General features: G+C 45.6%; 11 protein-coding genes across 14 annotated transcripts; 6 read left to right on the top strand and 5 right to left on the bottom strand.

Moving 5' to 3' along the window:
• The first annotated feature begins 802 nt into the window (after window positions 1–802).
• Window positions 803–3,031, top strand: LOC6599782 (sialomucin core protein 24). Its single transcript, XM_002024833.2, is given in 2 exon segments — window positions 803–1,049; window positions 1,342–3,031. Coding segments are annotated over 2 exon segments (801 nt in total). The 5' UTR covers window positions 803–976; the 3' UTR covers window positions 2,070–3,031.
• Window positions 3,032–3,391: 360 nt separating this feature from the next.
• Window positions 3,392–4,377, bottom strand: LOC6599783 (nucleolin 2). The gene has a single exon (XM_002024834.2). It carries the CDS (start codon window positions 4,360–4,362, stop codon window positions 3,445–3,447), a length of 918 nt encoding a protein of 305 aa, XP_002024870.1. The 5' UTR covers window positions 4,363–4,377; the 3' UTR covers window positions 3,392–3,444.
• Window positions 4,378–4,558: 181 nt separating this feature from the next.
• On the top strand, window positions 4,559–5,439 carry LOC6599784 (transmembrane protein 50A). Its single transcript, XM_002024835.2, has 4 exons — window positions 4,559–4,668; window positions 4,727–4,861; window positions 4,936–5,065; window positions 5,126–5,439. The coding sequence occupies exons 1-4, from the start codon at window positions 4,585–4,587 to the stop codon at window positions 5,233–5,235; spliced, it is 459 nt and encodes a 152-aa protein (XP_002024871.1). The 5' UTR covers window positions 4,559–4,584; the 3' UTR covers window positions 5,236–5,439.
• On the bottom strand, window positions 5,432–7,943 carry LOC6599785 (chitooligosaccharidolytic beta-N-acetylglucosaminidase). Of its 2 annotated transcripts, XM_026991478.1 has the most exons (4): window positions 7,899–7,943; window positions 7,547–7,687; window positions 6,761–7,395; window positions 5,432–6,701 (listed from the first exon to the last, which is right to left on the bottom strand). In XM_026991478.1, exons 2-4 carry the CDS (start codon window positions 7,624–7,626, stop codon window positions 5,593–5,595), a joined length of 1,824 nt encoding a protein of 607 aa, XP_026847279.1. In that variant the 5' UTR covers window positions 7,627–7,687; window positions 7,899–7,943; the 3' UTR covers window positions 5,432–5,592. The 2 variants fall into 2 exon arrangements, with proteins under 2 accessions (XP_026847279.1, XP_002024872.1); XM_002024836.2 differs by lacking the exon at window positions 7,899–7,943 and having other exon boundaries at window positions 7,547–7,741.
• Window positions 7,944–8,461: 518 nt separating this feature from the next.
• On the bottom strand, window positions 8,462–9,951 carry LOC6599786 (general transcription factor IIE subunit 2). The gene is made up of 6 exons (XM_002024837.2): window positions 9,842–9,951; window positions 9,665–9,769; window positions 9,432–9,594; window positions 9,084–9,374; window positions 8,918–9,005; window positions 8,462–8,844 (listed from the first exon to the last, which is right to left on the bottom strand). Exons 1-6 carry the CDS (start codon window positions 9,901–9,903, stop codon window positions 8,675–8,677), a joined length of 879 nt encoding a protein of 292 aa, XP_002024873.1. The 5' UTR covers window positions 9,904–9,951; the 3' UTR covers window positions 8,462–8,674.
• A 998-nt stretch (window positions 9,952–10,949) lies between these two features.
• On the bottom strand, window positions 10,950–13,765 carry LOC6599787 (RNA-binding protein 45). Of its 3 annotated transcripts, none has more exons than XM_026991485.1 (9): window positions 13,412–13,765; window positions 13,146–13,340; window positions 12,698–13,074; window positions 12,575–12,638; window positions 12,390–12,508; window positions 12,139–12,245; window positions 11,896–12,066; window positions 11,760–11,833; window positions 10,950–11,707 (listed from the first exon to the last, which is right to left on the bottom strand). In XM_026991485.1, the coding sequence occupies exons 1-8, from the start codon at window positions 13,726–13,728 to the stop codon at window positions 11,762–11,764; spliced, it is 1,422 nt and encodes a 473-aa protein (XP_026847286.1). In that variant the 5' UTR covers window positions 13,729–13,765; the 3' UTR covers window positions 10,950–11,707; window positions 11,760–11,761. The 3 variants fall into 3 exon arrangements, with proteins under 3 accessions (XP_026847286.1, XP_026847285.1, XP_002024874.1); XM_026991484.1 differs by having other exon boundaries at window positions 10,950–11,472; XM_002024838.2 differs by having other exon boundaries at window positions 10,950–11,472; window positions 12,411–12,508; window positions 13,412–13,764.
• A 230-nt stretch (window positions 13,766–13,995) lies between these two features.
• Window positions 13,996–14,681, top strand: LOC6599788 (protein twisted gastrulation). The gene has a single exon (XM_002024839.2). It carries the CDS (start codon window positions 14,253–14,255, stop codon window positions 14,679–14,681), a length of 429 nt encoding a protein of 142 aa, XP_002024875.2. The 5' UTR covers window positions 13,996–14,252.
• A 1,095-nt stretch (window positions 14,682–15,776) lies between these two features.
• On the top strand, window positions 15,777–16,675 carry LOC6599789 (proteasome subunit beta type-1). Its single transcript, XM_002024840.2, has 2 exons — window positions 15,777–15,900; window positions 15,958–16,675. Exons 1-2 carry the CDS (start codon window positions 15,812–15,814, stop codon window positions 16,574–16,576), a joined length of 708 nt encoding a protein of 235 aa, XP_002024876.1. The 5' UTR covers window positions 15,777–15,811; the 3' UTR covers window positions 16,577–16,675.
• A 281-nt stretch (window positions 16,676–16,956) lies between these two features.
• Window positions 16,957–18,015, top strand: LOC6599757 (ADP-ribose pyrophosphatase, mitochondrial). The gene is made up of 2 exons (XM_002024841.2): window positions 16,957–17,489; window positions 17,544–18,015. The coding sequence occupies exons 1-2, from the start codon at window positions 16,975–16,977 to the stop codon at window positions 17,953–17,955; spliced, it is 927 nt and encodes a 308-aa protein (XP_002024877.1). The 5' UTR covers window positions 16,957–16,974; the 3' UTR covers window positions 17,956–18,015.
• LOC6599758 (importin-4) lies at window positions 18,012–22,759 on the bottom strand. The gene is made up of 8 exons (XM_002024842.2): window positions 22,628–22,759; window positions 22,138–22,310; window positions 21,346–22,064; window positions 20,887–21,290; window positions 20,382–20,491; window positions 19,192–20,314; window positions 18,902–19,119; window positions 18,012–18,837 (listed from the first exon to the last, which is right to left on the bottom strand). The coding sequence occupies exons 1-8, from the start codon at window positions 22,691–22,693 to the stop codon at window positions 18,411–18,413; spliced, it is 3,240 nt and encodes a 1,079-aa protein (XP_002024878.1). The 5' UTR covers window positions 22,694–22,759; the 3' UTR covers window positions 18,012–18,410.
• Window positions 22,760–22,951: 192 nt separating this feature from the next.
• LOC6599759 lies at window positions 22,952–26,703 on the top strand. The gene is made up of 3 exons (XM_026991504.1): window positions 22,952–23,090; window positions 23,152–23,914; window positions 23,978–26,703. Exons 1-3 carry the CDS (start codon window positions 23,006–23,008, stop codon window positions 26,604–26,606), a joined length of 3,477 nt encoding a protein of 1,158 aa, XP_026847305.1. The 5' UTR covers window positions 22,952–23,005; the 3' UTR covers window positions 26,607–26,703.
• Window positions 26,704–26,908: the final 205 nt, after the last annotated feature.

Below are 26,908 nucleotides of genomic sequence, written 5' to 3'. Positions count from 1 at the left end.
TTGTCACCACGTCTAGCTCACACACCTCGCAATATAAATACTTGTCCTAAAATTTTTGAGTATATTGTAAGATGCATTATGGACTCACCCTCTTGTCCAATGCACCAATGTAGAATCCGTGTAGAAAGACCACTTTGAGCCATGTCCCAGGCCTCATCGAATACTAATTCGTGATCAGCATCGAATTCCTGATCATTTGCCATCAAAATCTCAATTTTTTCAAAAATGTCCGAAAAATAGGCATGTCAAAGAGTGGATAATGGAGGTTTTTCACACTGGCGCTTATATGAGAAAAAAAAACGGTCAACAATTTTTTAAACGTACACATTTCCCCTCTAGGTGTCGCCTTTGGTAATTAAAAAAAATGTAGTTATCATGTAGCAAATGTGTAGTCAGCGTGTAGTTACCATGTATGGAAACACATTTATTGGAAATTGGTGTTGACCGGTTTTTCTTAAACCTTATTTTATAAGCAAGGCAACAAAGACGAAAAAGTTTAGCAATTCCTGTAGGAAATTGCTTTAATGATCTCATAAAATTATAGGTATCGAACTGAGGGTCTTTGTTAGCAAGTAATATTAAACCGAATATCAAAAACGAGGAATATGATGGGACTTGAAAAATTCGTCATTATATTTACTGTATATTTTTAAAATTAGACTGTATATTTTGGTATATTTCTGCGGGTCGGACGGTATATTTTAACGATAAATCCGCGGTCACACTGAAATTCATTCTTTAATTGCGCTTTGGTCTCAATTTTTTGGTGAGGAAATAAATCAGTTCTCCAGAAATTGTGCAATAGTCATATTTAAGTGCTGTATACCCTATCCCACTGGGGACACGACTTTTCACAGGCAATTGCAATTCCAGACCCCGTCAAACAGCAATCTCATAGCTCTCGGCGATACTTCTGGGGGAACGAAACAAACAAGTCGGACGTGCAGTTTTCTCGACAAAGCCACACAACAGCAAAATGAATCGGCAGGCAAAATTCCTTATCTTGTGCCTATTTGTTGGCCTGTTCTCCTGCAACTTGTGCGATGATGGTAAGAATTGAACAAGGAAATCTCATTTAATTATGTATATTTTCATGTGCGTGCGTGTACATATGTATCCGTGTTTGCATATTGGTGTGGGTGTATGCGTGTGGTAAAATTCCATGCATGTATGCACATACATATGCACATATGGAGGGGAATATGCGTATTTATTTGCAATTCAAATGTCAAGTTTGTGGGCGAAGGCGGGAGGGGGGAAGAACGCAGAAATCGCATTGATATTCGGGGGAAAACTTTCTACCTAAATATGATGAAATTTGTATACATATTCGTTTCGCAGCTACACCTACTGGACCGGTGGCCACAACCACAGCCACGCCGGGTGATGTTACTACCGTTCCTGTGCCAGATGATAAGAATACGACCACAGCTCCTACAACAACGACTACGACAACCGAGAAGACTACTGTACCAACAACCACCACGTCCACTACGAAGAAAACTACTACGCCCATCACTCCGCCTACAACTACAACTACAACAACAGTAGCGCCTAACACCACCACCACTTCGAGCACAACCACTACAACAACGCCATCAACAACAACCACTTCGTCTACAACTCCGTCACCCAACACGACAACAACTGCGGCCCCAAATACATCGACCACACCCGCTCCGACGCCAACGCCATCGCCATGCCATGGTTTCAATGGATCCTCATTTATCGGTGGCATTGTGCTGACCCTGGGATTGCTGGCCATCGGCTTGGTGGCCTACAAGTTCTACAAGGCTCGCAACGAGCGTAATTACCACACTCTTTGAGCCGCCACAGCGTTTACGTCGGCATTTAATGCGGCCGGAGCCGGAGCGGCGGCAAGCAGCAACAACACCGCCACGGATGCCGAACGTGTGCGATTTGTTCAGCCATCAATACCATTGCGATCGCCACCAGCACAGCCGCCACCTCCTCCACCAACCGGAGCCATCGGCGGTGCGGCATCAGCCACGCATTCAACTCCCCAAAATTGCTCGCCTTCGGCCAGAGATCGACTGCTGCATACGTAATTTACTCTCGGGGTATATATTATTACAATATTATTGCTATCCAAAGAAGCCCCTACGCCCCAACTTCACCTACTCCAAACAGTCGTATCTATCACAACCGACACACTCACGGTCCTTGTCTTGTCCCTTGACATTCAGCTTTTTTGGTTCTTAATGTGAATTCTTTCCTTATCAGCTATACAGAAGATTATAAATACAATATTTTTCTTGAATGATTCACAAAAGTTTTGCAAAACTCAGTTTATCAGCAAACTGAGCGGATGTTCCAACGCCTTATTGAAGAGCCTTGTGAGCTGGGCTGGGCTGGCCTGCAAAGCAGGGCTCCCCTGGGAGACCGAGACGGAGAAAACAGAGAGACGAAAGAACAAATAACAGCAAATATGTGAGACTGCTTGATAGCGCGAGAGGATGATGAAGTGAACGGAAATCGATAGGAAAGCGGCGGCCGCCTAGAGACGGCTTTGGTTTCTGGAATTCATAAATAGAGCTACGCTACGAAAAGGGAATATAAATTTTGATTATATTTACAACACTTTTGAATAACTAAAACAATTCATTCTAGCAACTAAGAATATTTACTATCTTAACGAGCTATATACAAAAATGAAACGCGTGTCTATTCTCCTCCGCCATTAATGTGCATTTTTATATTTTAATCGAATAGAATCCTTACCATTGCGTTGCCCCTATTTTTAGCCCCCCATCAACGGGTATATATATTTTACTCCCACTCTCAGATTTTGAAATATTGCTAAAAATCAATAAAGCGTCGCACGATAAGATGCACAGAGGGGGCACAGCGACAGGAACAGGGACGATGGCAATTGCAGCTGTGTCTGTGACCGCTGTCAATGATATATACATACGTTTATATGCAATATCAATATGTATATCAGAGCAGGTCTATTGGAACCAAAACATTATGTTACATACATACATACCGAGTATATGCGAATGTTGAATATTTTGTATTAGGATTGAAACTACACATATGAATTACCATTACCTTCACCTCTACCTTTATCTCTATCTACCCGCTTATTGTTGGAACACCTTTGAAACTACAAATACAATTACAAAAAACCAGTCGTCAAGTCTCTGTGCACATGGAAATCAAATCTCATAAATATATAAGCTAAAAAGTAACCAATCTATGTATATCCAGTAATTCACTCAGCCGGCTTACTACAATATATACTACTATATATACATACACATAAAAATATATCTATACATATGTATGTCTGTATATCGTGTACGATAATAAATATTTTAAATTAAATTGTGTCCTCGTTTGAAAAATAATTAAAATACGCATCAGATTCGGGTCAAAAAAATTTATTTATACGAGTTCTTAGAATATATACATTAAATGCTAGTTTGCATTAAGTTTCTTCAACTTTTTCGGTACTCGGGGGGCTTCCCCGCTTTCTGCTTTACGCTTGAGCTTATCTTTCGGCTTGCGTTTCTGCTGTTTGGCGTTGAAGCGTAGCTGCAGCTTGGTGCCGGCCAGACTGAGGTCCTGTTTGATGGCCTTGCGTGCATCGAATGTGGTGGGCAGGGTTACTGTGGCCGCACTAAACTCCCGGAATTTTCCCTTGCCCGGCTTGATTTGTATGTCAACGGCATTCTCGAACAGCTGGCGCACCTGCGCCACAGAGCTCGTCTTGGGCAGATTGGTGATGACGACAGACGATGTGAAGTTACCCTTGCGTTGGCCCTTCTTCGCTTCACGCTTCATCAGGGATTTGGTCCTCTTGTTCTCCACGGAGAGCTGCTGTTTGGTCACAAGTTCGTTCACAAACTCATCAGAATCGGTCTTCGGTAGGGAGACGAAAATCCCCTTAAACGCAGGATCCGTTTCTATCGATTTTTTTATATCTTCAAAAGCCTGATCGCGGTCTTCCTGCGATTTAAAATCAACCAGACAGAAACGAGCGTGCTTCTGGCGCGGCTTTGTCGATTTGGATACCAGGGGGTGGAGGGACTTGACATTGGCCTGGAACTCCTGCTCATCTATTGGTATCTTCTTCGGAAAGCGGACATAAAGACGCGTGCCTTTAAGTTTCTCATACTTGTTTTGAATCTTTTCTTCGATGATCTCTGCTCGGGTCTTGGTTGTTGTGCCTGTCTCCTCATCGTCGGAGGATTCCGCCGCGTCGTCGTCGTCGTCTTCATCGGACTCCGTTGAGCTGGCTCCTAAATCCGGTTCACTTTCGTCTTCAGACTCCTCAGAGTTCTCGGCAAGGAGCTCCTCCGATTCTGAAGAACTTTCTTCCACCGTTTTCTTCATGTTTTAAATACTTAGTCAATGTTTTGGCACTCGCACGTGTTTCGCAGCAACAACATGGATGGATGGATGCTATCGATAGTCGACTGTAGCGACCATCGATAGCGACTTCGAATTTATAGAAGTCGAATATCGAGCACTCCACATCTCTAAGCCATTGTTGTCATATCTCGACCGAAAGTGCAAAATAAAATAAATTATTTTAACTACGTTCTAAGTACAATAATGGGCGTGTTTGAGAAAGTCTGGGAATGGTTCACATCAGACACCTCTAGGAATAAAAATTCCTCGCTTGTAGCTGGCCTACTGGTATGCAATACCACCGCAAAAACTAGACTTTTGTAATTGTGGAAGTTTTTTTTTTCAGTTCTTTGCAGGATGGTGGATCCTAATCGATGCCATGTCTGGCGACGGCGGTCATCAAATTACCACAGGACATGTCTTTATAGGCATATTCGGCACCATCAGCTTCTGTATGGTGAACGCCGTCAAAGGAGAGCATGTAAGAATGAGCGAGCCACAACACACAGTGTATAGATAAAATGAGTCACTGTTTTTACGGTTCGTTCTGTTTAGATTTCAGAGGATAACTCGTCGGAGTCCGGAGCCAGGATTGCCAAACTGTGGCTCCTTATTGGCTTTGTAATGGGCTTCGCCTCAATCATTGCTGCCATTTGGGTGATGATTGATGATTTCATAAACAATGGTAAGAGAAAAACTTTTGTCAAGTGAGAACAATAGAATAATCAGTAATTGCTCCTATTAGATAAGAAAGAGGCCTGGCTAGGCGTCGCCCTACTTCTACAGAATGTCTTCATATTGTTCGCCAGTTTGGTCTACAAGTTCGGGCGCAACGAGGAGGAGTGGAACGAATAGAGAGTCATCCATTGTTTGCTGCATGTAGGAAACCGCTTCTTTTAGTATTTAAATCCATACGTACAACATATTCAAAGTCCACAAGGATTATGTCGGAGGCAGAGGCCATCGCCCACCGCCTCATCCCGTTTTAATACATAATGACACACGTATAATCTCATTTATAGAATACTAAATAAACGACAAGTCACTTGCGTAAGGTCACTTTCTGGGCTGCAATTTATTTTAGGCGACGGATAGAGAGAGGTACGGCGAGCAGTAAGCCGAGATGGCGGGTCACCAACCGATGCCCTGTGCGCCCGTACAGACTATTGCTACAAGAATATGGACTGTAATCAAAGAATGGTTTATCGCTAATCAAGCTTGTGCATCATACGCGTCAATGGGGCATTCGCGTTCATTCTGAAGACACCATTGGGGCTGCAGGGCCTCGGCGCCCAGGCCGTTCTCCACCAGCCGCTCCCGGTGGAGCAGCAGACGCGACTCGGCCTGTTTCCAGCTCTCGGCGGGATTCGACCAGAGGCGTTCGGCCAGAGCACTGGCCCGCGGCCAGAACCTGTTGTCCAGGGTATGCTCATCGATTTGCTCGGACCAAATGGCTGCCTCGGCGCCCAGCACATGATGCTCGTAGTCGCCGGCAATGGCCGACATGCTGTTGTCATACACCTTCTGCCATCCAATGTAGGGGGAGCACCAGTTGTTGCCGTCGCTCACCCATCCAGCTCCGCCGCAGTCCAAGTAGAGGGCATCGTAGTTTGAGACAATTGTCTTGAAGCCCCGCTCTAGTATTTTCTTCACATGAGGATCGCCGCCCGTCGTCCAAATCTGGATAATATAACGCTCCGGGTTCAAGTACTCATCGATAAAAGGCTCCTCCGTGAGATGACTGGTCCACAGAATGATAGGCGTTTGTGATCCGTTGGCCACAATGTCCACCCGTTTAAGGGCCTCGGTCTGGAAGTGTCCCCACAGGCGCATGAAATCAGCAGTCTCCAGGCCCCAGCCCTGATCCTTCATCCATTGGCGGATTGGCAGACTGCTGTTCCAGCAACTGGTGGATACCTCGTCGCCGCCCATGTGGAAAATATCTGGGCTGAAGAGCTCCCACATCTCGGCGTAAATGTCCTCTAGCACATCATAGAGCCCCTCCGCAGTGGGATCCAGCTGTCCACAAGGTGGCTCCACGCAGAAATCCTTCCAGGGCTGAGCATTGAAGCAGGCCGTCATGTTCTTGTGCTGCCATCCCTCGCCCACATGGGCAGGGGCGTCGAATTCTGGCATCACGCGGACTCCGCGCACTCGACCATACTCCACGATGTCGGCCACAGTCCGCTGGCTATACACCTGGCGGGGCGAGTAGGCACCCAGCTTGTATAGCTCTGGTCGCTTGCGCAGCTCCAGGGGGAAGCTGTGCGAGTCGGTAATGTGCCAGTGGAAGGTGTTCAGCTTGACCAAGGCCATTCCATCTGCAAACAATGAGATCATTAGAAGGGCACTCATGGGGGCGCAAATACCCAGTACGTACCAAGAGTTCGCTTGATTGCCTTCACGGAGTAGTAATTGCGAGAGGTATCCAGGAGCAGGCCGCGCCACTTGAATTTGGGAGCATCGCTGATGGAAGCGTTGGCCGTCACCTGAACCTCGCGCCGAATGTCATCGTAGACAATCAGTTGGGAGAGAGTCTCCAGGCCATGCCGGGCACCAAAGAAGTTGGCCGCAGCTATGATAGCCACCACATGGCCAGACGGATCGGTGTCTATGTTGAGACTATAGCTTTCGTCCGTTTCCAGGGTAAGTTTGGCAGGAGCCGCATCATCCGGGGTGTTGATGTTGATGGTGAGCCGATAGCCGCCCCTCGTGAGGATCTTGCGATCGGGTATCTTGGCATCCACCATATCCATCCACCGGTTTTCCGCTGCCTTCCATAGTTTTTCCTTGCGTGCGATGCCAGTAATATTGAAGTCAATGAACGAGATGTCCACTTGGCGCATCAGTGTATCCAGTCGAACCGGTCCCGTCGGCTTGGGCCACAGCGTGCCAATGGAGCTGTCGCAGAAGAGCCTGCAGACGGGCAGACTGATAGCCTTGGAGAAGTTCTCCTCGCTCAGCTCCACCTTGCGGCAAAGTCCAGTGCGGCATTCATAGCCATAGACCAGGTCTCTGCAGCAAAAAAATATTGCAAACAAAGGGAAAGTTACTCGTACATTGCCCCCAACCAATCATGCATACAAAATAAACAAATTATGCACAGTTATGTACATATGTATGTACAGGTATGTACATGTATTTAAATGTATTTTCTATAACTTACTCAGATCTGTTTGCGGCTATGGGTACAACAATGGCAGCCAGGGCCAGGAGCAGGGCCACTGGTTGTGCAGGCCTCTTCATATTGTCAACGTTCAAAGGCGAAAAGCTCGAAGTCAACTGGCGTCAAATGGCTTGGGGAATACTAAACGAATATGTACATGAAATTGATTATTTCAAAACAAGTTTTGGCCTCCACTCTGCGTCGGTGGCAGCGAGCAAAGAACGAGCAGGTCTTAACAGCAGGTCGAAGTTCGTATACCCTTATCGTATATGCTATACTATTATTAATGCGTAGTTTGAAGCGTTACAGGATGATTGAATTCTTCAATCGGTGCGTCTTTCAATGTACTTACTCTCTATTCCGACTGTGTTAGAGAGCACTTCACTGTAGACTGAACCTATTTGTTTTTAGCTATTGCCAATTTATTTGCTTGGCAGAAGCAGCAGCAGTAGCATCGATTGCCAACACACACTCAACTGCACGGGACTGTGAAGCACTCAAAAATATCAGCAGGAAGGGGTCGCAGAATGGCAAGTTATGTCAAGACAAGGCAAGATAACACGTCTTTGCTTTTTAACTATCTTTCCCTGCTCTTGATGTCGTATTTCTAAGTTCAAAACCACTGGAACTGGAAGATGGCAATCGTTTGGCTTGGTGTGGTTTCGTAAATCATTAGGGAAAGAGTCACCGCAACACGTACTAGAGCACCCCGCGAGGTTCTCAATGAGATTGTGCATAAGTGAACATATTTATAACACTTGTTCTTAAAGCTGTTTTTGTTTTATACAATCGCATTTCACACATATGTACACTATTCGTGAAACGTTTCGGATTTCGCAGCCCCATATTGTTCATTAAATCCAAAAATCATATCATAGTGTTGCTATAATAATAAATTGTACATACCATTGTACATAAATTGAAAATGCTCGAATCCTTTATTTAACATATTTAACACCTATTAAAACAGCTTGAGAGTACCTGCGCACTTGCCAGGACATATTTATCCATCATTTTCAATAAGTATCTTATTACTATATCATATCTCTGCCATAGTAAGATTCGGTATTAGTAAGATAAAGACCTTCTTTTAATGGGTTCCTTATTTTCTAGTCTATAACATAATTTCTACGTAGGATTCACGCCCTTTAGCGTTAAGGTATTATCCTCATAGATTTCCAGAACATCAGCCAAATGCTCGTTATCTCTGGGCTTCTTGAATTGTCGCTTCTTGTTGGCAGCCTTTTTGCGTTTTGGAACAGGTTTCTTGAGGCCATGATCTTGCATTGACCGTATACCTGTCGGGACACAATATGTGTTACCAGAATATCAAAGAATCTATCCATATGTATTCGGCATTATCATTATTACCTTGTTTCTCGAGATATTCGTCGATTTTGGCGTCGTCCATGGCATCAACAGTGGCCGAACGCCAGAGTTTTTGGAATTCATCGTCAACCTATGGGTTTCGTTGAATTTCGTTGAATGGCTAAACAATTTAAGCAGAAGCACAAGGCAGAAGTAGGACAAAGCTCACCGAAAAATTGGCCGTTCGGTCGTTGTAAAATAAAATTTTCTTCTTGTCAATGGGCCTGATAATAAAGAGTATTTCTGCTGCACGATTTTTCAAGACCTTCTCGCAATGGGGCAGGGACTCCTGCACATCCTCCATCAGTATGCCACCCAGGCCTTTCAGATCATGCTGCTTCAGCAGTCGCATTAGAGTTTTGCCATCTTTGATTTTGTACACGGGCTTGAAGCTAAACTTCGTGCCACACGGGCTGACTTCTATCTTTGGGTTGTTGTTTAGCGCCTCTCCAGATAGCCACTGCAATGGATGGTAAGACATTATTCTGACAGCCAGGGGGATATTTCATCTGCTTACATTCTTAACAGACTGGCCAATGTCCAGTTGGTTGGTCTCGTCTAGAATTTCCTCAATCTGCAGTGGATGATCATCACCGTCCTGGTGGCGGGTACGCATAAACTTCACTATCTTGGCCAACACTCCAAAGCGGTACTGCGAGCTGCCAGACATGGTTTTGTACCTAAAAGTGGATGATTTCCAAATGGAACGTACACTGAGTATGGCCACGACAAAGAGCCTTTGGAACTTACGAAGATGCATCCAGCTTTGGAGCCGTTGGCGGACGCATTTTCCTCTTGGCGTCATCGCTTATCGGCGGTGGCTGAGGTCGGTCCGGCTTTGCTTTCTTCTCAACGCTGTGAAGAGGACACAGAATGGCACATTTTCAAGGGAACAGCATTTGCATGGAAATATAAGGAGTAGCTTACGTGGGCGTGGCCATTGCCCGTTTTTTGAAGGCCTCGCGTTCGCGAAGCAGCGCTGGATCCATTTTGCTTAATTATTAGGTCCCGCTTACAAATTTTTAACCTAATTTAACTTGTTTTTGCTATTTTAATAAATTTACAGAATCCAAACAGAAATCGTCAGATATTGTACATTTTATCGATAAAATATACCGAAATATACCGTCGCATTTTACAAATATACCGTAAATATACTGACGAATTCAAGTTCTATTTTACATATTCCCCGTTTTTGATATTCCGTTTAATATTACTAGCTATATAGAATATTTAGCCATTCCCACATAGTTTTATCCGATTAGTGAATCTATTTTCTAATTGACTGGTTTATTTTAAGCACTTGTTTTTATTTTATTTTGCGTAAAAAAGGTTTTAGCGAAATAGGTCACACAAAAAAACGAAAGAGGATAGTCGTTCATATTGCTCAATTTAGAGATTCTGTTGAATAATTCTGGCTAACTAAAACCCTTAGTTCTGACTAAAACCCTTTTAGGCCGTTGATGAATAAATTTTCTTCAAGATTGGCTAGTTTTTAGTCCATGCTTTTATTGTATTTTGGCTAGAACAAGGCTTAAACAAAATAGTTCAACAAAAAAAACAGTCGCAGTGTTGCTGGTATTTGAAGACATGATGCGTGTATAGGCCTTTGTATACACTATTTCGTTAATTTAATATGAAGATAAAACGTAATTAAAAAAGACCTTATCGCAAATTGATATGTTTTAGACAAGTTCATGAATATGATTGGTATCTTGCATATATATATATCTCGATCCTGATACCTATTCTTGGTCTCTGTAATAATACAATAAACTGCACAATATCGTTGTGAGACTAAATTGTTTTTGCCTTCTGGATCGGATCCATTTCTTTCTGCATTAAACACAAATATAATTGAAACAAATGTAGTTGTGTGGATTTTTCGTTTATTAATATCATTTGAATGGCTTACACAATAAAATATTGATTAAAATATGTCATATATATACTTGTAAATATATGTATGTAATTTATGCATGATTAATTCGCGAATTCGCGAATTAGCGAAGATGAATAGAGACTTGCACTCGTATTGAATTGAATTTCTTGTTTCTTTATCATGTCGTAATACGTTAGTAAATAGTACATGGTAAACAGAGTTCGTGTATGGTTTGTAGCTTGCTTCGTAACGGTATTGCGGATAGATCCGATAGTCCCCTAGCTGTTGGTTGGTTTAACAAGCTTGCGCTTGGTTGGTTGGTTTGTTGGTTTCGTTGGCTCCGTTTAAGGTCTGGGTCTTTCTACGAGTACTCTGTATGAGCCCACTTGAGTATGTATGAGTCAATTGTACGGTTGGATTCGTGTTGGCTGTTTGTCCTCCGTTCTCCGGTCAGCGTTCGACGTTCTGCGTTCTGCGTTCTCGTTCTCCGAGTCTGTATCGCAGTAATGCACTTGTGTTTTTGGTTCTGCGTTCTTGTTGCTTTCCGTTTTGAGTGTTTTGTTGTTTGGTTGTTGGTTGTTGGTCAGTTGAACTGTGTTTGATTGGACTGTTTTCTCAAGTTAGTAAAGTACTCGTACATATAGTTCTCTGTAAGTTCATTTTGTTGTCAGTGGGTCTGTGAAAATAGAAAGATAAAAATGTTTTGTTCTTATTATGTTCACAGTCAGAGGCACCGCATCGTCAATGGCCCATCCCCCCCATTGTGCGCAGGGTGTTGGTACGAATACGAATCAGTAGACTGTCTGAACAAAAGCGTTAGGCGTATGCATAATTTAAATAGTTTTAAAATCGAGTTTATAGACTAACGACTTACCTCATACCATGGCACCACACACTCATTCCAATTATGGCTAAATTAATACATCGAGGCAAAATTCTGAGTATCGTAAAGTTCATACTTACACTTAATTGCGTCTCAAACGCTTCCGGCCGCCATCGTCACCGTCTGATCCGCTTCGCTCTTCCGCTTCCATAACCTACCAACCACACAATATTCTCGTTTAGACATGTTTGTTTAAATATTATTCCTATTATGTACCTTTATTTTCGTGCCGCATATTTCAGCTCCGTTCAGGACATGAATGGCCCTTTGCGCACTTTCACACTCTGCGTACTTCACGTAGCCACAGTTCTTGTTGGGAAGCAAATATACATCGATGAGCCCTTTCCAGCACGAGAATATGTTCTTCAGAATGGAGTGTGGAAGATTCTGTTAAAGAATAGCATGAACAATAATTAGATTTTGCTTTATTTTGAGCTGTAGGTGTAGATGTAAACCTACCGCAGAGAGCACAATGAAAAGTCGTTGGGCAACTTGGGCATCGGGTGATGCTAAAGGCTGGGCAGGAGGCAGGGGCACATTGCATATGGCATCCTTTTTGGTGCGTTCTGAAATAGGTAACAATTATAAAGTAAGATAAAATACAATATACCAATAACCAAATAGTAATTAGTAAATTAGTAAAACAACCAAATGGGGAAATTATAGAAAATAACTAATTTAATTTTGTTTATGTTAGTATCGGCATCTACCCCTAGAAGCTTTTTTCGTACTGTCAATGAATGAGGTATCCATCCGTGCAGAGCTCATGCCATTCACTTTTACAATGATGCGCTCGCCCATAGGGTACTCCAGTCCGTGTAGTTTGTCCCTGTAAGCATATACATTATTAATGGTAGAAGAAACTCCTTCGAGCACTATATAGAAATTGACATACTTTGCATAGATAGCCGCTTCGGGATTGTCGTAAACCACCATCGCTTCATTGGTACGTGGTCCATCTGCAAACAATTTCAGAGCTTGGTAAATGTTTTTCTTCATGAAGATAATATGTTCTTACGTTCGCGCATGATTTGACAGTAATCTAAGCCGGGAATAATATCGAAGAGACGCCAAAGCTGATCCTGATTGACGCAGTTACTGACAGTGACCTCTAGGCACGACGGTTGAGCAACTGGCACATTTTGCATGCGCAAGAAGGCGGACATGTCATTGTTAGTGGAAGTATTCCAATCGTTGTTGAAGCTGCCGCCCCCACTGCTGCCGCCATTGTTATTATAGCTCGAGCTCCCACGTCCAGGATTGCTGTAGACGGGATTATCCTCGGCCGGACGACCGTATTGATCACGCTGTGAACGCGTTGAGCCCTTGGGCTCGGCAAATACAGCCTTGTACTTGGGCGAACAGTTCTCAAAGGCCACGGCAGCATAATAGAATCTGGTGGAAATGCAATAAACACACTAGTCCCATCTGTACCATTATTTGACTAATGACATATTCATACGCACTTTGTGAAGCGAACGTAGCCAAATCCCTTAGGATTGCCATTGTTCTTCTCCCTGACAATGGTCACGGATTCAACCTCGCCCCATTGGGCAAATTCGTCCCGTATGTCGTCTTCGGTTGCGGTCTTCGGGATTACAATGAACAGTCTTAAGTATTTTTCCTGCTCGTTCTCAGACTTATTCGAGCCTTGGTTGCGGCTAAAATGTTATATACACATACTATATTAAACACGTCCGACTTAAATCAATTTTCCATGACTACCACTTACTTTGCGGCAACCAGAACCTTCAGGGTTCTGTCCATTTTTCCGATAGTCTTGCCATTCATTTCCTCCTGCGCCTTTGCCGCATCGGAGGTTTTGGAGAACTTCACATAGGCGATGCCTTTGTTCTCTTGGGTGTGCTTGTCCTTAACCACCCAGATATCTTCAATGTCGCCGTAAGCGGAGAACGCCTCTCGGAAATCATCCTCTGTATGCGCCTTATTGCAAATGATGAAGAGTCTTGACATGGGCGGATCATCGTCGTTTGAATAGTCTTGACCGCCGCGTCCTCCGCCGCGAGATTGTGAACGATAATCAGACATATTTGAATAATTGGATTAATCTTTTTTCTCAACTCCGAAAAATTTTCCCGCTAGCCGCTTTGCTGGCGTATACATAAAATCAGTGTGGCTGACCCTCAGAAAAATACCGGAATATACGTCACAGTTTAAAAATATACCGTAAATATACTGACGAACTGTTTGTATTCATATTTTTATTCCTTGATTTTAATGTTCGGCTTAATATTTATTACTTGGACCGTGAAACATATTATCCCATGTTTTATCCCTTTATTGGGCTTCGAAGTCAAAATTTCCCGGCCGTAAACGGTCGCCATAAGGTGTAGAGTTGCTTTCCGATTGCAACAGTCGATCTTGGGTCCAGCGGTTTTTAGCACTGAAAATTTGAAAATATTGCAAACCAGCATAGGTAGAGATTCTTTTTGTGACAGATGTTAATCTTTTGTCTACCTGCCAAAAATTGTACTTTCTACCTGAATTGGTGGACTGGCTTATAAGACAGCCTCCGGGCACATAAATGTCTTAGTTGCAATAAGTTCTTCAGCATGAAAACAATTATATACATGCTATTTGCGTTTTCTTATATTCAGTGTGTTTTTCCCGATTTGGCGAAGCTGCAAAGGAAATCACATACCGAGGAATTCGAGGGAGTACCCCCCTTATTTAGAGCTATGTCATCTTCTCCAAACGATGGCTACACATACAATTGGAGCGTGGTCTCATTTTCGACGGATGATTACGACAGTTATAATCTATCCGAGTCCCTCGTGAACTGCACTGTACTCTATTTGGATCAGTGCACATCCTGGAACAAGTGCCGCCAAACATGCTTAAAGACTGGAGCCACCAGTTACAGATGGTTCCATGATGGTTGCTGCGAATGTGTGGGCGAATATTGTGTAAACTACGGTGTAAATGAGAGCAGGTGCCGCATGTGTCCTGAGCCGAGTTCTGATGACGAAGATGAGGATTAAGTTTAAAAACTGTCTCAAATTGTTGAAAAATAAATATACAATTATTAAATTAATTATTTTCTTCAAAATGTGTTTGTTGGAAAACGCATCTTGCATTCATTCAGAACGAACATATCACGATCTGTTGACACTCTGGTGTGCTGCTTGTCCAATGAATATATTTGATCAATTTCATCAATATATTAAATTAGCTTTCATATCCTTGGCACTTTCAAACAATATCTATTTGGCGCGCAACTGTCGATAGTATCGAAAGCCGTTTGGTGGGATATTTCATCTCTGCAATGCCCCTCAGTTCTATACTAAAACCTCTGTTTACTCAAAATGCAATAGAAGAAAGTGTTTAAAATAATCCAGTCAAGTAGAAAATAGGTTTATTTATTGGGTAAAATTATGTGGGCATGGCTAACTGTTCTATGTAGCTTATTATATTTGACGGAACATCAAAATTAAGCAATATGGTTTCAATGCTTGCCGGAGAACTATTAACCTATTATAAGCCAAGGGGGTAATCATTTTAGCGCAGTTCATATGAAAGATTCGTGGGGTTTGGCAAGTTAAAGGGAAGGATAGGATGGATCTATAAGAATGTACAATTGTTAATATTTTCCGCCATTTACCTTGAGTAGTTGAACTATTTAAATATAGGGGGCTTAAGTGGGCTAAGCTCGGGTTTCCATCATACGAGTCGCTATATTGTTGTTGAGCAACAAAAATTAAGGCAAAAACAATGTGCCGGTCAAGTAGAAAATTGATTCATTAATCGGATAGAATTATCGGATAATTCTATATGGCTAGTAATATTCCACGGAATATCAAAAACAAGGAACAAGGATGGAACATGAATTATTCGTCAGTATTTTTTTAAAATGAGACGGTATATTTTGGAATATACTTTTGAAGGTCAGACCGTATACTTTATGGGATTTTCTTATTTTCTTGTCACCACGTCTAGCTCACACACCTCGCAATATTTATACTTTTCATAGTATTTTTTAGTATTTTCCAGTATATTTTAAGACGCGTTATGGTCTCAAGGGGGTGAGTCAATCAACCAATGTATTCAACGAACGCTCGAAACTTGCAAATCATTCGTACGTTTTTTTTTTCGCTAAATAACTTGTAAAATTATGAGCAACCTAGGCATCGAGCAATTTCCAGACTACCAGGTCCCTGGAGTCTCGCATGCGGACTTTTCACCATACGAGTCTAATGGCGGGTGAGTTTCACATAAAATGCAATGTTTAGTGGTTTCCGGCTAATTTTCGCCTTGCAGCTCGATTGTGGCCATTGCTGGCGAGGACTTTGTTGTCATTGCTGCCGACACTCGCTTGAGCAGTGGCTACAACATTCACACACGTAAACAGAGTAAACTGTTTCCGCTGTCCAACCAGACGGTGCTGGCCTCCACGGGCTGCTGGTGCGACACCCTCTCGCTGACTGGCCTGATGAAGTTGCGCATGCAGAACTACGAGCACACACACTTGAAGACCATGACCACCGATGCCGTGGCCCAGATGCTCTCCATTATCATGTACAACCGTCGTTTCTTCCCCTACTATGTGTCGAACATTTTGGCTGGCATCGACAAGGACGGCAAGGGGGTCGTCTTCTCTTATGATCCCATTGGGCATTGCGAGCGTGCCACTTACCGTGCTGGCGGCACAGCCGGAGCCTTGCTGCAGCCGGTGCTGGACAATCAAATTGGCTACAAGAATATGAATCTGCACGGCGAGGATGCCCCAGAGGTAACCAAGGAGCGTGCTGTGGCCGTTGCCTCGGACACCTTCATTTCGGCCGCAGAGCGCGACATATACACTGGTGACTCTGTGCTGATCAACATCATTACCAAGGATGGTATTGAAACCCAGGAGTTGCAGCTGCGCCAGGATTAGATTAATCTAAATTAACACGTTGGTCAGGGCATTTCAGCGGAAATTTTTGTAACATCTAAACATATTAAATAATAATAAAATGGATCCTTAAGATTTTGGCTTGGCCATGTACTCTAGGAGGTGTCCCGGCCATGATCGGAAAAGATATTCCTTGACTTTGATATTCGTTCTAATACAGCTAGCAGCACTTTAATAACTTACTTTTATTGTATTATTTTAAAAAACATGTAGGGTCATTCAGCAAAATATAATTAATTTTGCTACATGGCAACTACACAGGGATGCAATTTTCAAGGAGACACCTGGAAGTGTGTGACCTAGAGAGGGGGGGAGGCTCGCCGGCTTGCACATACATACGACATACCCTACAAATATTTTAATGCAGTTCCTGCCGCGTGATGACAAATTTGAAATTCGTGGTGCTGTTTCTTCTACCAATCCTGTTCTCTGTTCACGTCTCATCCAAATCCCCACCCGTTCAGATGATGGCCTCTATGGTGAAGCCGGGAGTCTTCCGGCATGTGATGTGCCGCAACAGTATGTATCCCCGTAGTGGGGTCCTCCGTTTTCCAGTTGCCGATGAGCAGGTCTTTTGGTCGGAGCCATATGCCGAGTACTGCCCGCCCTCGTACACAGCGCCGCACATTGGCGGACAAGTCTGGGCCGATGAGCCGTTGCCAAGTGAAACGATCCAGCCGAAATGGAACCAGAACGACGGTCAGGTGAATCGAGAGTCCTTTCACGGTGCCTACGAGGTAAGAGACGGCCTGCCCCGCAACCCGATAGGACGCACCGGCCTGAGCGGGCGTGGCTCCCTGGGCAGATGGGGTCCCAATCATGCAGCTGATCCAATTGTTACACGCTGGAAGCGCGACGCGAATGGACAAATCGTGGCTAATGCAGCTACCGGCAAGTGAGTGAACTTTGATGGATTTTAGATCATTTTATTCTGCTTCTGCCCATTTAGGAACATCCTTCAGATGGTAGCCATTCAGCGTTCAGACAACAAACTGTGGGCTATTCCGGGGGGCATGGTGGATCCCGGCGAGAATGTGACCGTTACACTCAAACGAGAGTTCACGGAGGAGGCTCTCAACTTCACCGACAAGGCCAATATGGTGGAAAAGTTTTTTAAGGAAGGTCTACATATCTATAGCGGCTACGTGGACGACTTTCGGAACACTGACAATGCCTGGATGGAGACAACGGCTCTGAACTTTCATGATGAGGACGGCAGCCAGGTGGGTCAGCTGGAGCTAGTGGCCGGCGATGATGCTTCCAATGTGCGATGGACCGATGTGGACGGCAGTCTCAAGCTGCATGCCAATCATTCGGACATTGTAAGGGATGTGGCCATTAAGCGAGGTGCCCACTGGTAGAAATAGGAGAGGATTCTCCCGAGATTTGAATATGAATAAAATATAACTCATTTTAGTTTAGTTTTTATTGATTCGTTTATTTTATTTCAGACTATTCCATATCGCTTTGCAATTATAAATTAAAAAACATTTCGTTAACATTCCATTAGCTCGTATCTATCGTGTATCTCCATGTACTATCTCCGAGATGGATTTCTTCGAGAGTTTTTATGTGTATCTATGAACGTGCCCAATATTTTGGGACTGACTGACATCACTGCGTGTACTGTGTACTGTGTGTGGACAAACGTGAGAATTTTTGAAAAATTTTGACTGAACTTCGATTACATCAAGGTTATGAGATTTGTTTTTACTCCGAAACTGAAGAAACTTTGGCCTGGAACTCTCTTGAATGTGTATGTGTATGAGCAAGGTATTTGTTGCGAGGTCTGATATTAGAGCCGCGCTGGTGCTGCTTACAGGGTCTGCACGAATGTGAACACCTCCGGACTCGAGTTGGCCACTCTGTTGAATTGCTGTGGATACTCGATACGGATTTCCTTCATGAAACTAACTGCATTGGCGTTGGTGTCATTATCGCGAAACTCCTGCTTGAACAGCACATGCAAGATGATGCCCAGCATCTGCTCGATGTGAGGGAGAATACTCTCACGTGTATTCATGTACAACACGCGGAAGGCCTTCAGCACCACGTCATTTTCTTCAGTGTCCTCGCGGAGGGGCAGATTAGACATGAATACGGGCAACACATGACCCAGGGGCACCATATTGTGATTGGTTATGATCAGGCGTGCCACAGCCCCGCATATATTGTCCAGGGCAGGGGCATTCTGCTCCTTGGCAATCGCATCGGAGAGGGTTTGCAAAATCACTCCAAACGAGCTGAAAAGTGGCGAAATTCAATACATTTATCTTGTATTTGGTTTGGTTTTTTTTTTTCACTCACTCAAAGGACTTCTGTTTGGCGTGATAGACCAGTTCGCCCAGGCCGAAGTAGCTGTTTTGGCGCGCCTTGGCGTACGAGTCGGTGGTGCCCACTAGAAGCAAGGGACAGACCGAATCGTAATAGGTGACCACACAGAGTCCCAACGATTGGAAGCATTCGGCCAGGACGCCATAGATAAATGAACGCTGGTCTGGATCATCGTTCTTCTTGGCCTTTGCCTACAGGAATGGAATCGAATTAAATGAAATGGTTATTCATCTGCGTAGGTGTGATCTGAATTGTATGCATACCAGTTTGGAAATGAAGAAATTGTACAGTCGTCCAAAATACAGCGAGTATGTGTCAGGTTGGAGGGCGTGGCCAATCATGGCCACCAGATTGCCACCACTTTGGATGAGCGCCTCATCGTACTCGCTTTCATCGGCCTCCTCCTCATCTCCACCGCCACTAGGCTCATTGAACTGGCAGGCCGTATTTCTGAGCAGCACATCTTTGATGCAGGCAACAACCGTCTCAGCAAGATCAGGGGTGGGCAAGGCCGGCGTCTTCACGGCCTTGAAGAGCTCGCCAAGCTCATCGAGTATTTGACAGACGACGGCCTGTTCCTCGTCGTTCTTAACAAGGTAAATAAACTTTGGAATGAGAATCGAGCATGCGCGCTTTACTCCGTCTCCGTCGTTCATCTTGTGGAGGCAAATTACAAACGCGCATAGGGCCTCGATGGCTGCCTTGCGGATGACATCCTGGCAATGATCTATTGTTTTGTACACCTCCTCGAACACCATGGTGAGGTAGGGGAAAAAGGCGTCTCTCGAATTTACTGCGAACTCCTTGAGCGTCAGTATGGCCTCCTCCTTCTCATAGACGTAGTCATTCTCCGCCTGATATTCCCCTATATCGTCATCATCGTCCTCATCGTCGGTATTGCCCAGATCGATTTCAGTTAAGAGCCCGCCCGTCGGCGAGTCTTCTCGTAGCTTTATCAAAGCATCTTCCGTCGACACCACCGTCTGAATCATGCGTTCGATAACCTTAGGGAAGAACGTGTTCATATCGTTTGTGACAACAACGGACATGCCACCAATTAAGGCGTAGATGGCACGCCTTAGGTCTGGATCGTCTGGTCCCAGCTCCAGCATATTCATGCAATAATTCATCGTGTCTTGGGCGAGATGAATAAAGTTCTCTTTACCAACGGTTCGGGTAATAGAAGCCAGTGTATCGATGGCCTGAATGCGTAGCTCATTGAGCGACTCGTCGCACTCATTCACCAGATAAATCTTCAGTATCTCCACAATCTGACTGAAGTATGGGACCAAATTCGTCTTCGATGCGGTGGCAACCGACGAGATGGTTGACAGGGCCAGCTGTCGAATATGAATAGAGTTCTGCTGATCCATGCACTCCAACAGACTGATGGATGAATGGGTGAACAAGGATTACTAGATGCACACAAAAATGGGCAAAATTTTTAAATTACCGATCCATCAGCACCGGCAGATGTGGCACAATCTCTTCCTCGAGGTTCTCGCAGAAAACCTCCAGGGCATAGAACATGCGATCCATGTGTGTGGGTTCCGGCTGGCCCATCTGTAAATGTTCAGCAAGGCTCTTATTAAAGTGTGTTCTTTAGACGCGGGAGAAAATTTGCAGGTGCCACGTGAATGTTATATGAAAGTGTGTGTTTGGATTCCCAAGATTCCCAAGCTAGACGGACAACAGAAACCCTTTTGGCATGGTGGAGATGGAGTGCAGGAATTAATCAAAGAAAGAGCACAGCACCCTATACTTGGCCAGCACCGATATGCGCTTGATCTGTAACTGACTCGTGTACATTATAGAATCTTTGGCCGGGGCTGCTGCAGGAGCATGGCCCATCCCATGGCCAGCCTTTAGAAGCAGCACAAACAAGAATGTATAATACATATATGAAGATACAGATAGATACTGACTTGACTGATCATTTTCCAATAGAAAAGACCTACCTTCAGCTCCACAACCAGTTGGTGGAGAAACTCAAAGAGCACGGGCAGAATCTGTGGGGCGAACTTCGCTATCTCGGGCTGCATAAACTCGGAGAACTGGCCCAATGCAAAGAAGGCCGAATTGCGCACGGCTTGATCCTGATCGATGATGCCGCTCTTGATTATGTTTAGCATTATTTCCAAGTATTTCTTTTTGATGGCTTCCGAGCAACCCTCGGAGATGACGGCCATGGCCATGAAGGCGGCGCGACGGCGCAGAGGGTCCGGACTCTGGAGAGCTGGCTCGAGAATCTGCAGAAGTGGTGGAATCAGCTTTTCTGGCGACAACTGGAGAGCCATCATATCGAGGGTTTGTGTAGCCGCGGTCATGGGCGTGTTGCTAGTACCCGAGAAATAGTCGTCCTCTAAAGGTTTACAATTAGCAAAGGCTAACAATGTTTAAAGTTATGAACTACGAACCATCATCGTTGCCGAGTTCACTACACGTCATCTCGAATACGGTGACTAGGATGAGGTCCAGGAGTTTCTGCTTGACGATTGCCTTCTTCTTGACGCGGAGGATGCGACCGACAAAGGTCACCACCACAACACGGATTTGATCATCTACCTGCTTGTTACTCAGCGTCGCCACACAGAAATCAACCAACATCTTTATGTAATTATTCAGCAGTTTCGGCGCGTACTCTGCAACGGAATCCAGGATCTCAAAGGCGATAGTGAATTCTGTCAGGACTCCCTTTTGGACAAAGGCCTGGAGAGCAGCGAGCATCAGCGGGATGACTTTGGAAACCGTCTGCTCTGCCTTTGTGTGGCCGACAATGAATGGAATCAAGGAACACATTCCCTGCATCATATAGGCTATAGTGAGCGTGGCCATATCTCCATTGCTCTGGCCGGCTATCAGCACACTCGAGAAGAGTTGACAAATCTCAGACATTTGGCTGATCAATTGATCTGGGGCGCTGTCGGTCAGACTGGCGAATATGGATGATCCCAGCTCACTCTCTTTGGGATCGTCCATGCTGCAGCGTTCGAAAATAAAGCTCAGCAATTCGGCCAACCACGAGTCCTTTTTGTCTGCCTCATGACGCACTAAAGTCCCAATAAGCATGGCTATGGCATTCTTTACGCTCTTTTCCTTCTCCCTTATCAATGCCTGGAGCATGCAAGCCTTAATGCTGCGCGGGGCACAAACAGAAGGAGTCAGTAGATCCCGCAGAATATAGAAGACCATCTAATCTATCCACTTACCCTGCCTGATGTTCGGGCGGCACCATCTGCCAGTGGCGCAGCTTTGCAAGGCGCTTGTTCATCAGGACAACTGCAAACTGGCGGATTTGCGTCTCGCGGGTCGATACCAGCATCTGGCAGAGCACCGGCAGTGCCTCTGGGTTTTCGAACGCCTTACTCAAAGCGGCGGTGCACTAGTCAAATACAAACGAGCATACATACATATGTATATTTTCAGCATTAATAATTTTTCAATTAACAGGAGGGGAGACTGTGTGCGTGAGCGTGCACAACGTGCTTTTTAACGCAAATGTCTCTTATTCAAATCTATGAGTATCGACGAAAAAGAAACCACATGCCAATAGAAGCTATGCATAGGCATGTTCTTACCACTGTTTTATGCATATTTACGTTAATGGGAATAAGAAATCACGCCGGCGGAAAAGACCGGAAAATTCGGACGGACAGGTTCGGAAAATGGATTCCTGGTGGATATGCTTTTTATGCTTACGTCGTGTATGCGTTGGGTATCTGTGCACAGCAGACCGGCAATTATTTCATCCAGTGCCGCCTCCATTGTTGGTCTCTTTGAGATTTGTTTCTACTTGTAACCTTGAAACACACAATAAAATTCAACTAACAGCACACGCCTCCTTATGCCGAATAATGCCGCCGTTCAAAAGAGATGTAACCACACCGATATGTATCTGAGGTATTTTTCACAGTCGACTTGCTGAAGTGCAACTCTGTTCGAAAATCTATTGGAATTTTTCCCGCTCCGTTTTGACCAACACTGATATCGGCGCCCATTTTGGAACCCAAGCGTCTCCTTTTTCGCAGGCAAAATTGTTTTGTTATTGTTAAAACTGTGAGAAAATAGTCAAACGGGATGAATAAAGGCAATAGGAGCCCTAGAAATAGCAGCCAAATGGACCAAAACTCGTTGGGCATATTGAGCATGGAGAATCTGAAAGGTAAAGAGAAGCAAAAATACCGAATGTGTATTTGTGCGAAATTAAATTCTGATATTTGCAGTGTTTGGTGACTTGTCCAGCTTCAGCAAGAGCGGGAACGGAAGCGGCATGGGTCTCAGGGAGGCCTCCAATGTGCACGAACGTCTGCGGGCAGAGCGCCTGCGAGCCATGGAGACACTAGAAAAGTCGCGCCCGCGCTCCAGTCAGGCAAAGCCATCAATAAGGGGCCGGCAGAGCGTCCCGACCAACAACAGCACAAACATCTCGGAGCTGGTCACCGATGAAACAATCGATCTAAACAGCAGTGGCTCATTTGCCGCTCCCACGCCAGCCCAGAAGCGCGCAAACATTTCCTTCGAGCCAGCCGAGATCACCGGCCGCTCGACGCTGTGCCGCAGCGACAAGAGCAGAAAAGGGGTTTCGGTGGCCGACATAATAAAAACATCGTTTGTGGAAAAGGCCCGTCAGCTAGAGAAGAAGCTGCACAATGCTAGCCAGGCGAATCCAGGCTCCACTTCGAATGTGAGCAGTCTGACGGAGTCTTCCTGCAACTGCTCGCACAGCCTGCCGCGTACCGCTGACTTGAGCAACTTAAGTCTGAACGGCGGCGGAGGCTTCTCCTTCGGCTCGGCATCTGCGGCAGCTAACCAAGACATGGATGAGAGCTTTGCACCAGCCGAGCTGATGCAGTCCAAATTGGTTCTGGGCGAGATATCCTGGGCCCAGGAGTTCACTGCCATGCCCACGGCAACGCTGAGTAACCAGGCAATGCAGAAGATTGCAGCCCCACCACCCTCGTCCGACATAGAGACATCCGTTTCAAAGTGAGTTGATGCGAATCGTACGACCACATTCTTTCCTAATTAATCTACCCTCTCCTGTTTCAGCTCTGTTTTGGCTGGGGATCCGGACTTCTCCTTGGGCCACTATTTCCAGACACGCTCGGAGAATATCTGGAACATTGTGAGCAACAAGCGTCCCGACAGACTGTCCCGTTCAGGTCAGGCCGTGCTCGAAGACATCCCCCAAACTCCCGGCTCTGTCGGAGCAAAGACTCCGCAGCCCGATAACAAAACCTACACCAAGACAGAGGCCAATTTTGGGTCGAAATTAGGCCAAAATCTCATGAAGAAAATGCAAAATGCGAAAAAAAAATTTCAGAGTGCCGTACTGTCAGAAAGCGGTACTGAACCCGCGCGGCCTCCCTCAAACTCAGAGATATTAAGTCTCTCGGCTATAGACAAGGCTTTGAGAGATCTGGACTTTAACTCGGACACCTCCACTGTAGAGGTGGTCGACAGATTGCGGAAGCATGGCCGTGGTCAGGGTCGGGGTCAGCTGTACGCAGATGAGGATAAGGAAAACGACAGCTTCAATGCGGAGCGAACACTGTGTGAATCGCACAAGCATGCGGAGACCATGAGCTTCACAGACTCCATTCTGAACTCCACCGATTTTAAGCATCTGCAGCAAAGTGTGTCGCGGAAACCCCTTAGTCCGCTGGCGGACAAACCCCAGATCTTGATTTCGCGTGCGGACAACGATTCCATTTCCATAGAGGCCGATGTAGATGAATGGCCGTCGACGCCAGTGAAGTCGCCTACAAGACGTGTGCGCCGCGTCAAGGCATCCCCATCTCCCCGAACTGCAAGTCCAGCGAGCAGCGACGGTGTGCGGCCGCTGCCGACCACAGACGAAGATGGGGATGAGGTGGATGAGAACAAGACTCCGGTGAACAAAAAGACGCATGCTCTCAAAGGGTCACTCCTCCCCCCCAATACCAATCCCAACGCCAACACGCTGAGCTCCACTCGTTTGGACGGCTGCGATGCTGTCCCCTCGTCCACAGAAGGCGAGTTTGTTGTTTCGCCAAGTCTGGGCAAGAGTCCCTCCCTTTCGGCATCGGCCAATGCCCGTAATCTTTCTCCGATGTGCTCGCCCAGAAGCTGCCTGTCGTCGCCACTTTTGGACAGCACCACCAGCTCCGAGCGCCGACAACTGATGCCCGGGGCAGCACTCCGCAAAGCCAACTCGTCGCCGGCAGGCAGCGAGGCCAGTTCCACAAGCGGATTCACAAACCCTAGGCGAGGCGCTGGCACTAGTGCCAGTGGCAGTGCTCGCAGCATCTCCCGCTGCTCAAACTCCAGCGAGTTCAGCCATCGCGATGGAAAGCTGCTGCCACTGAAAGTGACCCACACGAGCCTCTGCTGGGGTAGCACCAAGCTGAGAACGGACATGAGAAAGTCCTTGCAGGTGAAGAATACGGCCGATAAGCGGCTCGTCGTACGCTTAGGCATCCAGGGGCCCGGCTTTCAGCTGGTCGGCACCGACAGCAGCACCATTACCCTCCAGGCCATGGAGTGCCGAAGCATTGTGATTAATTTCTGCCCCACCGTTTGTGGAGCGGCCATTGGAGCAGTGTCCTTCTATGCTCCGCTGGGCGCAAACAGCACCCAGCCCGGAATGGAAATCCCTTTGTATGGCTACGGCGGAAATGCATCTATTTCGATTCAGGGCTTGCTCAAGGGCCCGGTGGGTGCCAGCTTCCTCACCATCGGAGACGTCTGCGAGCTCTCCTCCGGTCCACTTACGGCCAGTTTTAAATTTCTGAATAAGGGACCGCTGACTGCCTTCGTGGGCATCTCTGTGGACTCCACAGTGCTGATGAAGCTGCGTCTGAGCGAAGCGTTCGAGGTGCGTCCCAGCAAGTTAATTCTACCGCCCCATACCGAGAGCACGGTGCAAGTTATATTCCGTCCGAATCGCGAGGATATGAAGAACATATTGAAGAAGACCTCGCAGGTGGTGACGCTGGCCAACATGCGGATCTTCTGCGGTGACGAGCCTAACAGGCAGAGAATGCGCCATCTGGTACATCGCATGAGCGGTAGGCAGCGTGAGAAGCTGACCTCCGCAATGCTGGACAGCATATGGAGTCCTTTTCCAGATGAGCAACCTGTGAGGAACATCAGCCAGCTGAATGAGCCTCCCGAGTTCATACTGGATCTGGTCACTGTCGTGAAGATCATCGACGTAGCCTTGACACTGAATCGTGATTTTGATGAGTCTGCCGAGACCTCGCTCTTGTTCCTACCAGAGGCCGAGGAAACTGTCTTGTTCCGCACGATCTGTGCCGCCAACTCTCCCACTCCAACACAAAGCAATATGCTGGAGCCTGTCGATGAGCTGCATGAGGCTGATACCACCACAATGCTACCCGTGGAGAGAAACTGGTCCGTTCAGCCTGCTTCAATTGAGTTGGGTGCTGGAACCATCGCAAAACTATCCATAAAGAACTGCTTCCGCTCGGGGCAGCTCATCGAAGTCCACTGCAATGTATCAGACTTTGTACAGATCAGTCCCAGGGAATGTTATATTGCACCTGATGGTGGAGAAGTAGAGATTAAAGTTCGCCTATTGAGTTCCCCAAGACGTGAAGGGCGTGGGAAGGAGCCGCTTATTATTGTTTCTATGGAGAACGAGCGCATAAACGTGCCAGTTAGTATTAAGCTTTAAATTCATTTGTGTATCTTTTAATTCCGTTTGCCTTTTATGTTCAATGTTTAATGTTAACTTTTTTAAATAAATTCCTATTTTTTGAATAAAACCTGAAGTAATAAGTTTCATAAAATATTTCCTATACATTATCAAAATTAGTCTCTTATCTAGCATTTAACCTCTTAAATTTTGATCAAATGTTGCGCCAATTAAGTATTGAAATTGTTTGGTGGTTGGACAGGCCATCCCTCTCTAGTGATGCACGATGCATCTTGCATCGTCAACCGATAGGTTTTTAATTGGATGCACCTTGTTGTGCT

Source organism: Drosophila persimilis, unplaced genomic scaffold (genome assembly GCF_003286085.1).
Source record: "Drosophila persimilis strain 14011-0111.01,24,50 unplaced genomic scaffold, DperRS2 tig00000676-arrow-arrow-pilon, whole genome shotgun sequence".
NCBI classification, from domain to species: Eukaryota; Metazoa; Arthropoda; class Insecta; order Diptera; family Drosophilidae; genus Drosophila; species Drosophila persimilis.
This window is presented reverse-complemented; position numbering and strand designations above follow the sequence as displayed.

Bases quoted from the DNA above. Each gene is read 5' to 3' on its own strand.
- LOC6599783 (XM_002024834.2), bottom strand. From the start codon at position 4,362: ATGAAGAAAACGGTGGAAGAAAGTTCTTCAGAATCGGAGGAGCTCCTT.
- LOC6599784 (XM_002024835.2), top strand. From the start codon at position 4,585: ATGGGCGTGTTTGAGAAAGTCTGGGAATGGTTCACATCAGACACCTCT. The intron at 4,669-4,726 runs GTATGCAATACC...TTTTTTTTTCAG, and splicing joins CGCTTGTAGCTGGCCTACTG to TTCTTTGCAGGATGGTGGAT. The intron at 5,066-5,125 runs GTAAGAGAAAAA...TGCTCCTATTAG, and splicing joins TGATGATTTCATAAACAATG to ATAAGAAAGAGGCCTGGCTA.
- LOC6599785 (XM_026991478.1), bottom strand. From the start codon at position 7,626: ATGAAGAGGCCTGCACAACCAGTGGCCCTGCTCCTGGCCCTGGCTGCC. The intron at 7,396-7,546 runs GTAAGTTATAGA...TTTTTGCTGCAG, and splicing joins ATAGCCGCAAACAGATCTGA to AGACCTGGTCTATGGCTATG. The intron at 6,702-6,760 runs GTACGTACTGGG...CATTGTTTGCAG, and splicing joins GGCAATCAAGCGAACTCTTG to ATGGAATGGCCTTGGTCAAG.
- LOC6599786 (XM_002024837.2), bottom strand. From the start codon at position 9,903: ATGGATCCAGCGCTGCTTCGCGAACGCGAGGCCTTCAAAAAACGGGCA. The intron at 9,770-9,841 runs GTAAGCTACTCC...TCCTCTTCACAG, and splicing joins CGGGCAATGGCCACGCCCAC to CGTTGAGAAGAAAGCAAAGC. The intron at 9,006-9,083 runs GTGAGCTTTGTC...CGAAACCCATAG, and splicing joins ACCGAACGGCCAATTTTTCG to GTTGACGATGAATTCCAAAA.
- LOC6599787 (XM_026991485.1), bottom strand. From the start codon at position 13,728: ATGTCTGATTATCGTTCACAATCTCGCGGCGGAGGACGCGGCGGTCAA. The intron at 12,509-12,574 runs GTATGTCAATTT...ATATGCTTACAG, and splicing joins GAAGCGGCTATCTATGCAAA to GGACAAACTACACGGACTGG. The intron at 12,067-12,138 runs GTAGGTTTACAT...ATTCTTTAACAG, and splicing joins TTTTCATTGTGCTCTCTGCG to AATCTTCCACACTCCATTCT.
- LOC6599788 (XM_002024839.2), top strand. From the start codon at position 14,253: ATGAAAACAATTATATACATGCTATTTGCGTTTTCTTATATTCAGTGT.
- LOC6599789 (XM_002024840.2), top strand. From the start codon at position 15,812: ATGAGCAACCTAGGCATCGAGCAATTTCCAGACTACCAGGTCCCTGGA. The intron at 15,901-15,957 runs GTGAGTTTCACA...TTCGCCTTGCAG, and splicing joins CCATACGAGTCTAATGGCGG to CTCGATTGTGGCCATTGCTG.
- LOC6599757 (XM_002024841.2), top strand. From the start codon at position 16,975: ATGACAAATTTGAAATTCGTGGTGCTGTTTCTTCTACCAATCCTGTTC. The intron at 17,490-17,543 runs GTGAGTGAACTT...CTGCCCATTTAG, and splicing joins GCTAATGCAGCTACCGGCAA to GAACATCCTTCAGATGGTAG.
- LOC6599758 (XM_002024842.2), bottom strand. From the start codon at position 22,693: ATGGAGGCGGCACTGGATGAAATAATTGCCGGTCTGCTGTGCACAGAT. The intron at 22,311-22,627 runs GTAAGCATAAAA...GTATTTGACTAG, and splicing joins ATACCCAACGCATACACGAC to TGCACCGCCGCTTTGAGTAA. The intron at 22,065-22,137 runs GTAAGTGGATAG...TGCCCCGCGCAG, and splicing joins CCGCCCGAACATCAGGCAGG to CATTAAGGCTTGCATGCTCC.
- LOC6599759 (XM_026991504.1), top strand. From the start codon at position 23,006: ATGAATAAAGGCAATAGGAGCCCTAGAAATAGCAGCCAAATGGACCAA. The intron at 23,091-23,151 runs GTAAAGAGAAGC...TGATATTTGCAG, and splicing joins GAGCATGGAGAATCTGAAAG to TGTTTGGTGACTTGTCCAGC. The intron at 23,915-23,977 runs GTGAGTTGATGC...CTCCTGTTTCAG, and splicing joins ATAGAGACATCCGTTTCAAA to CTCTGTTTTGGCTGGGGATC.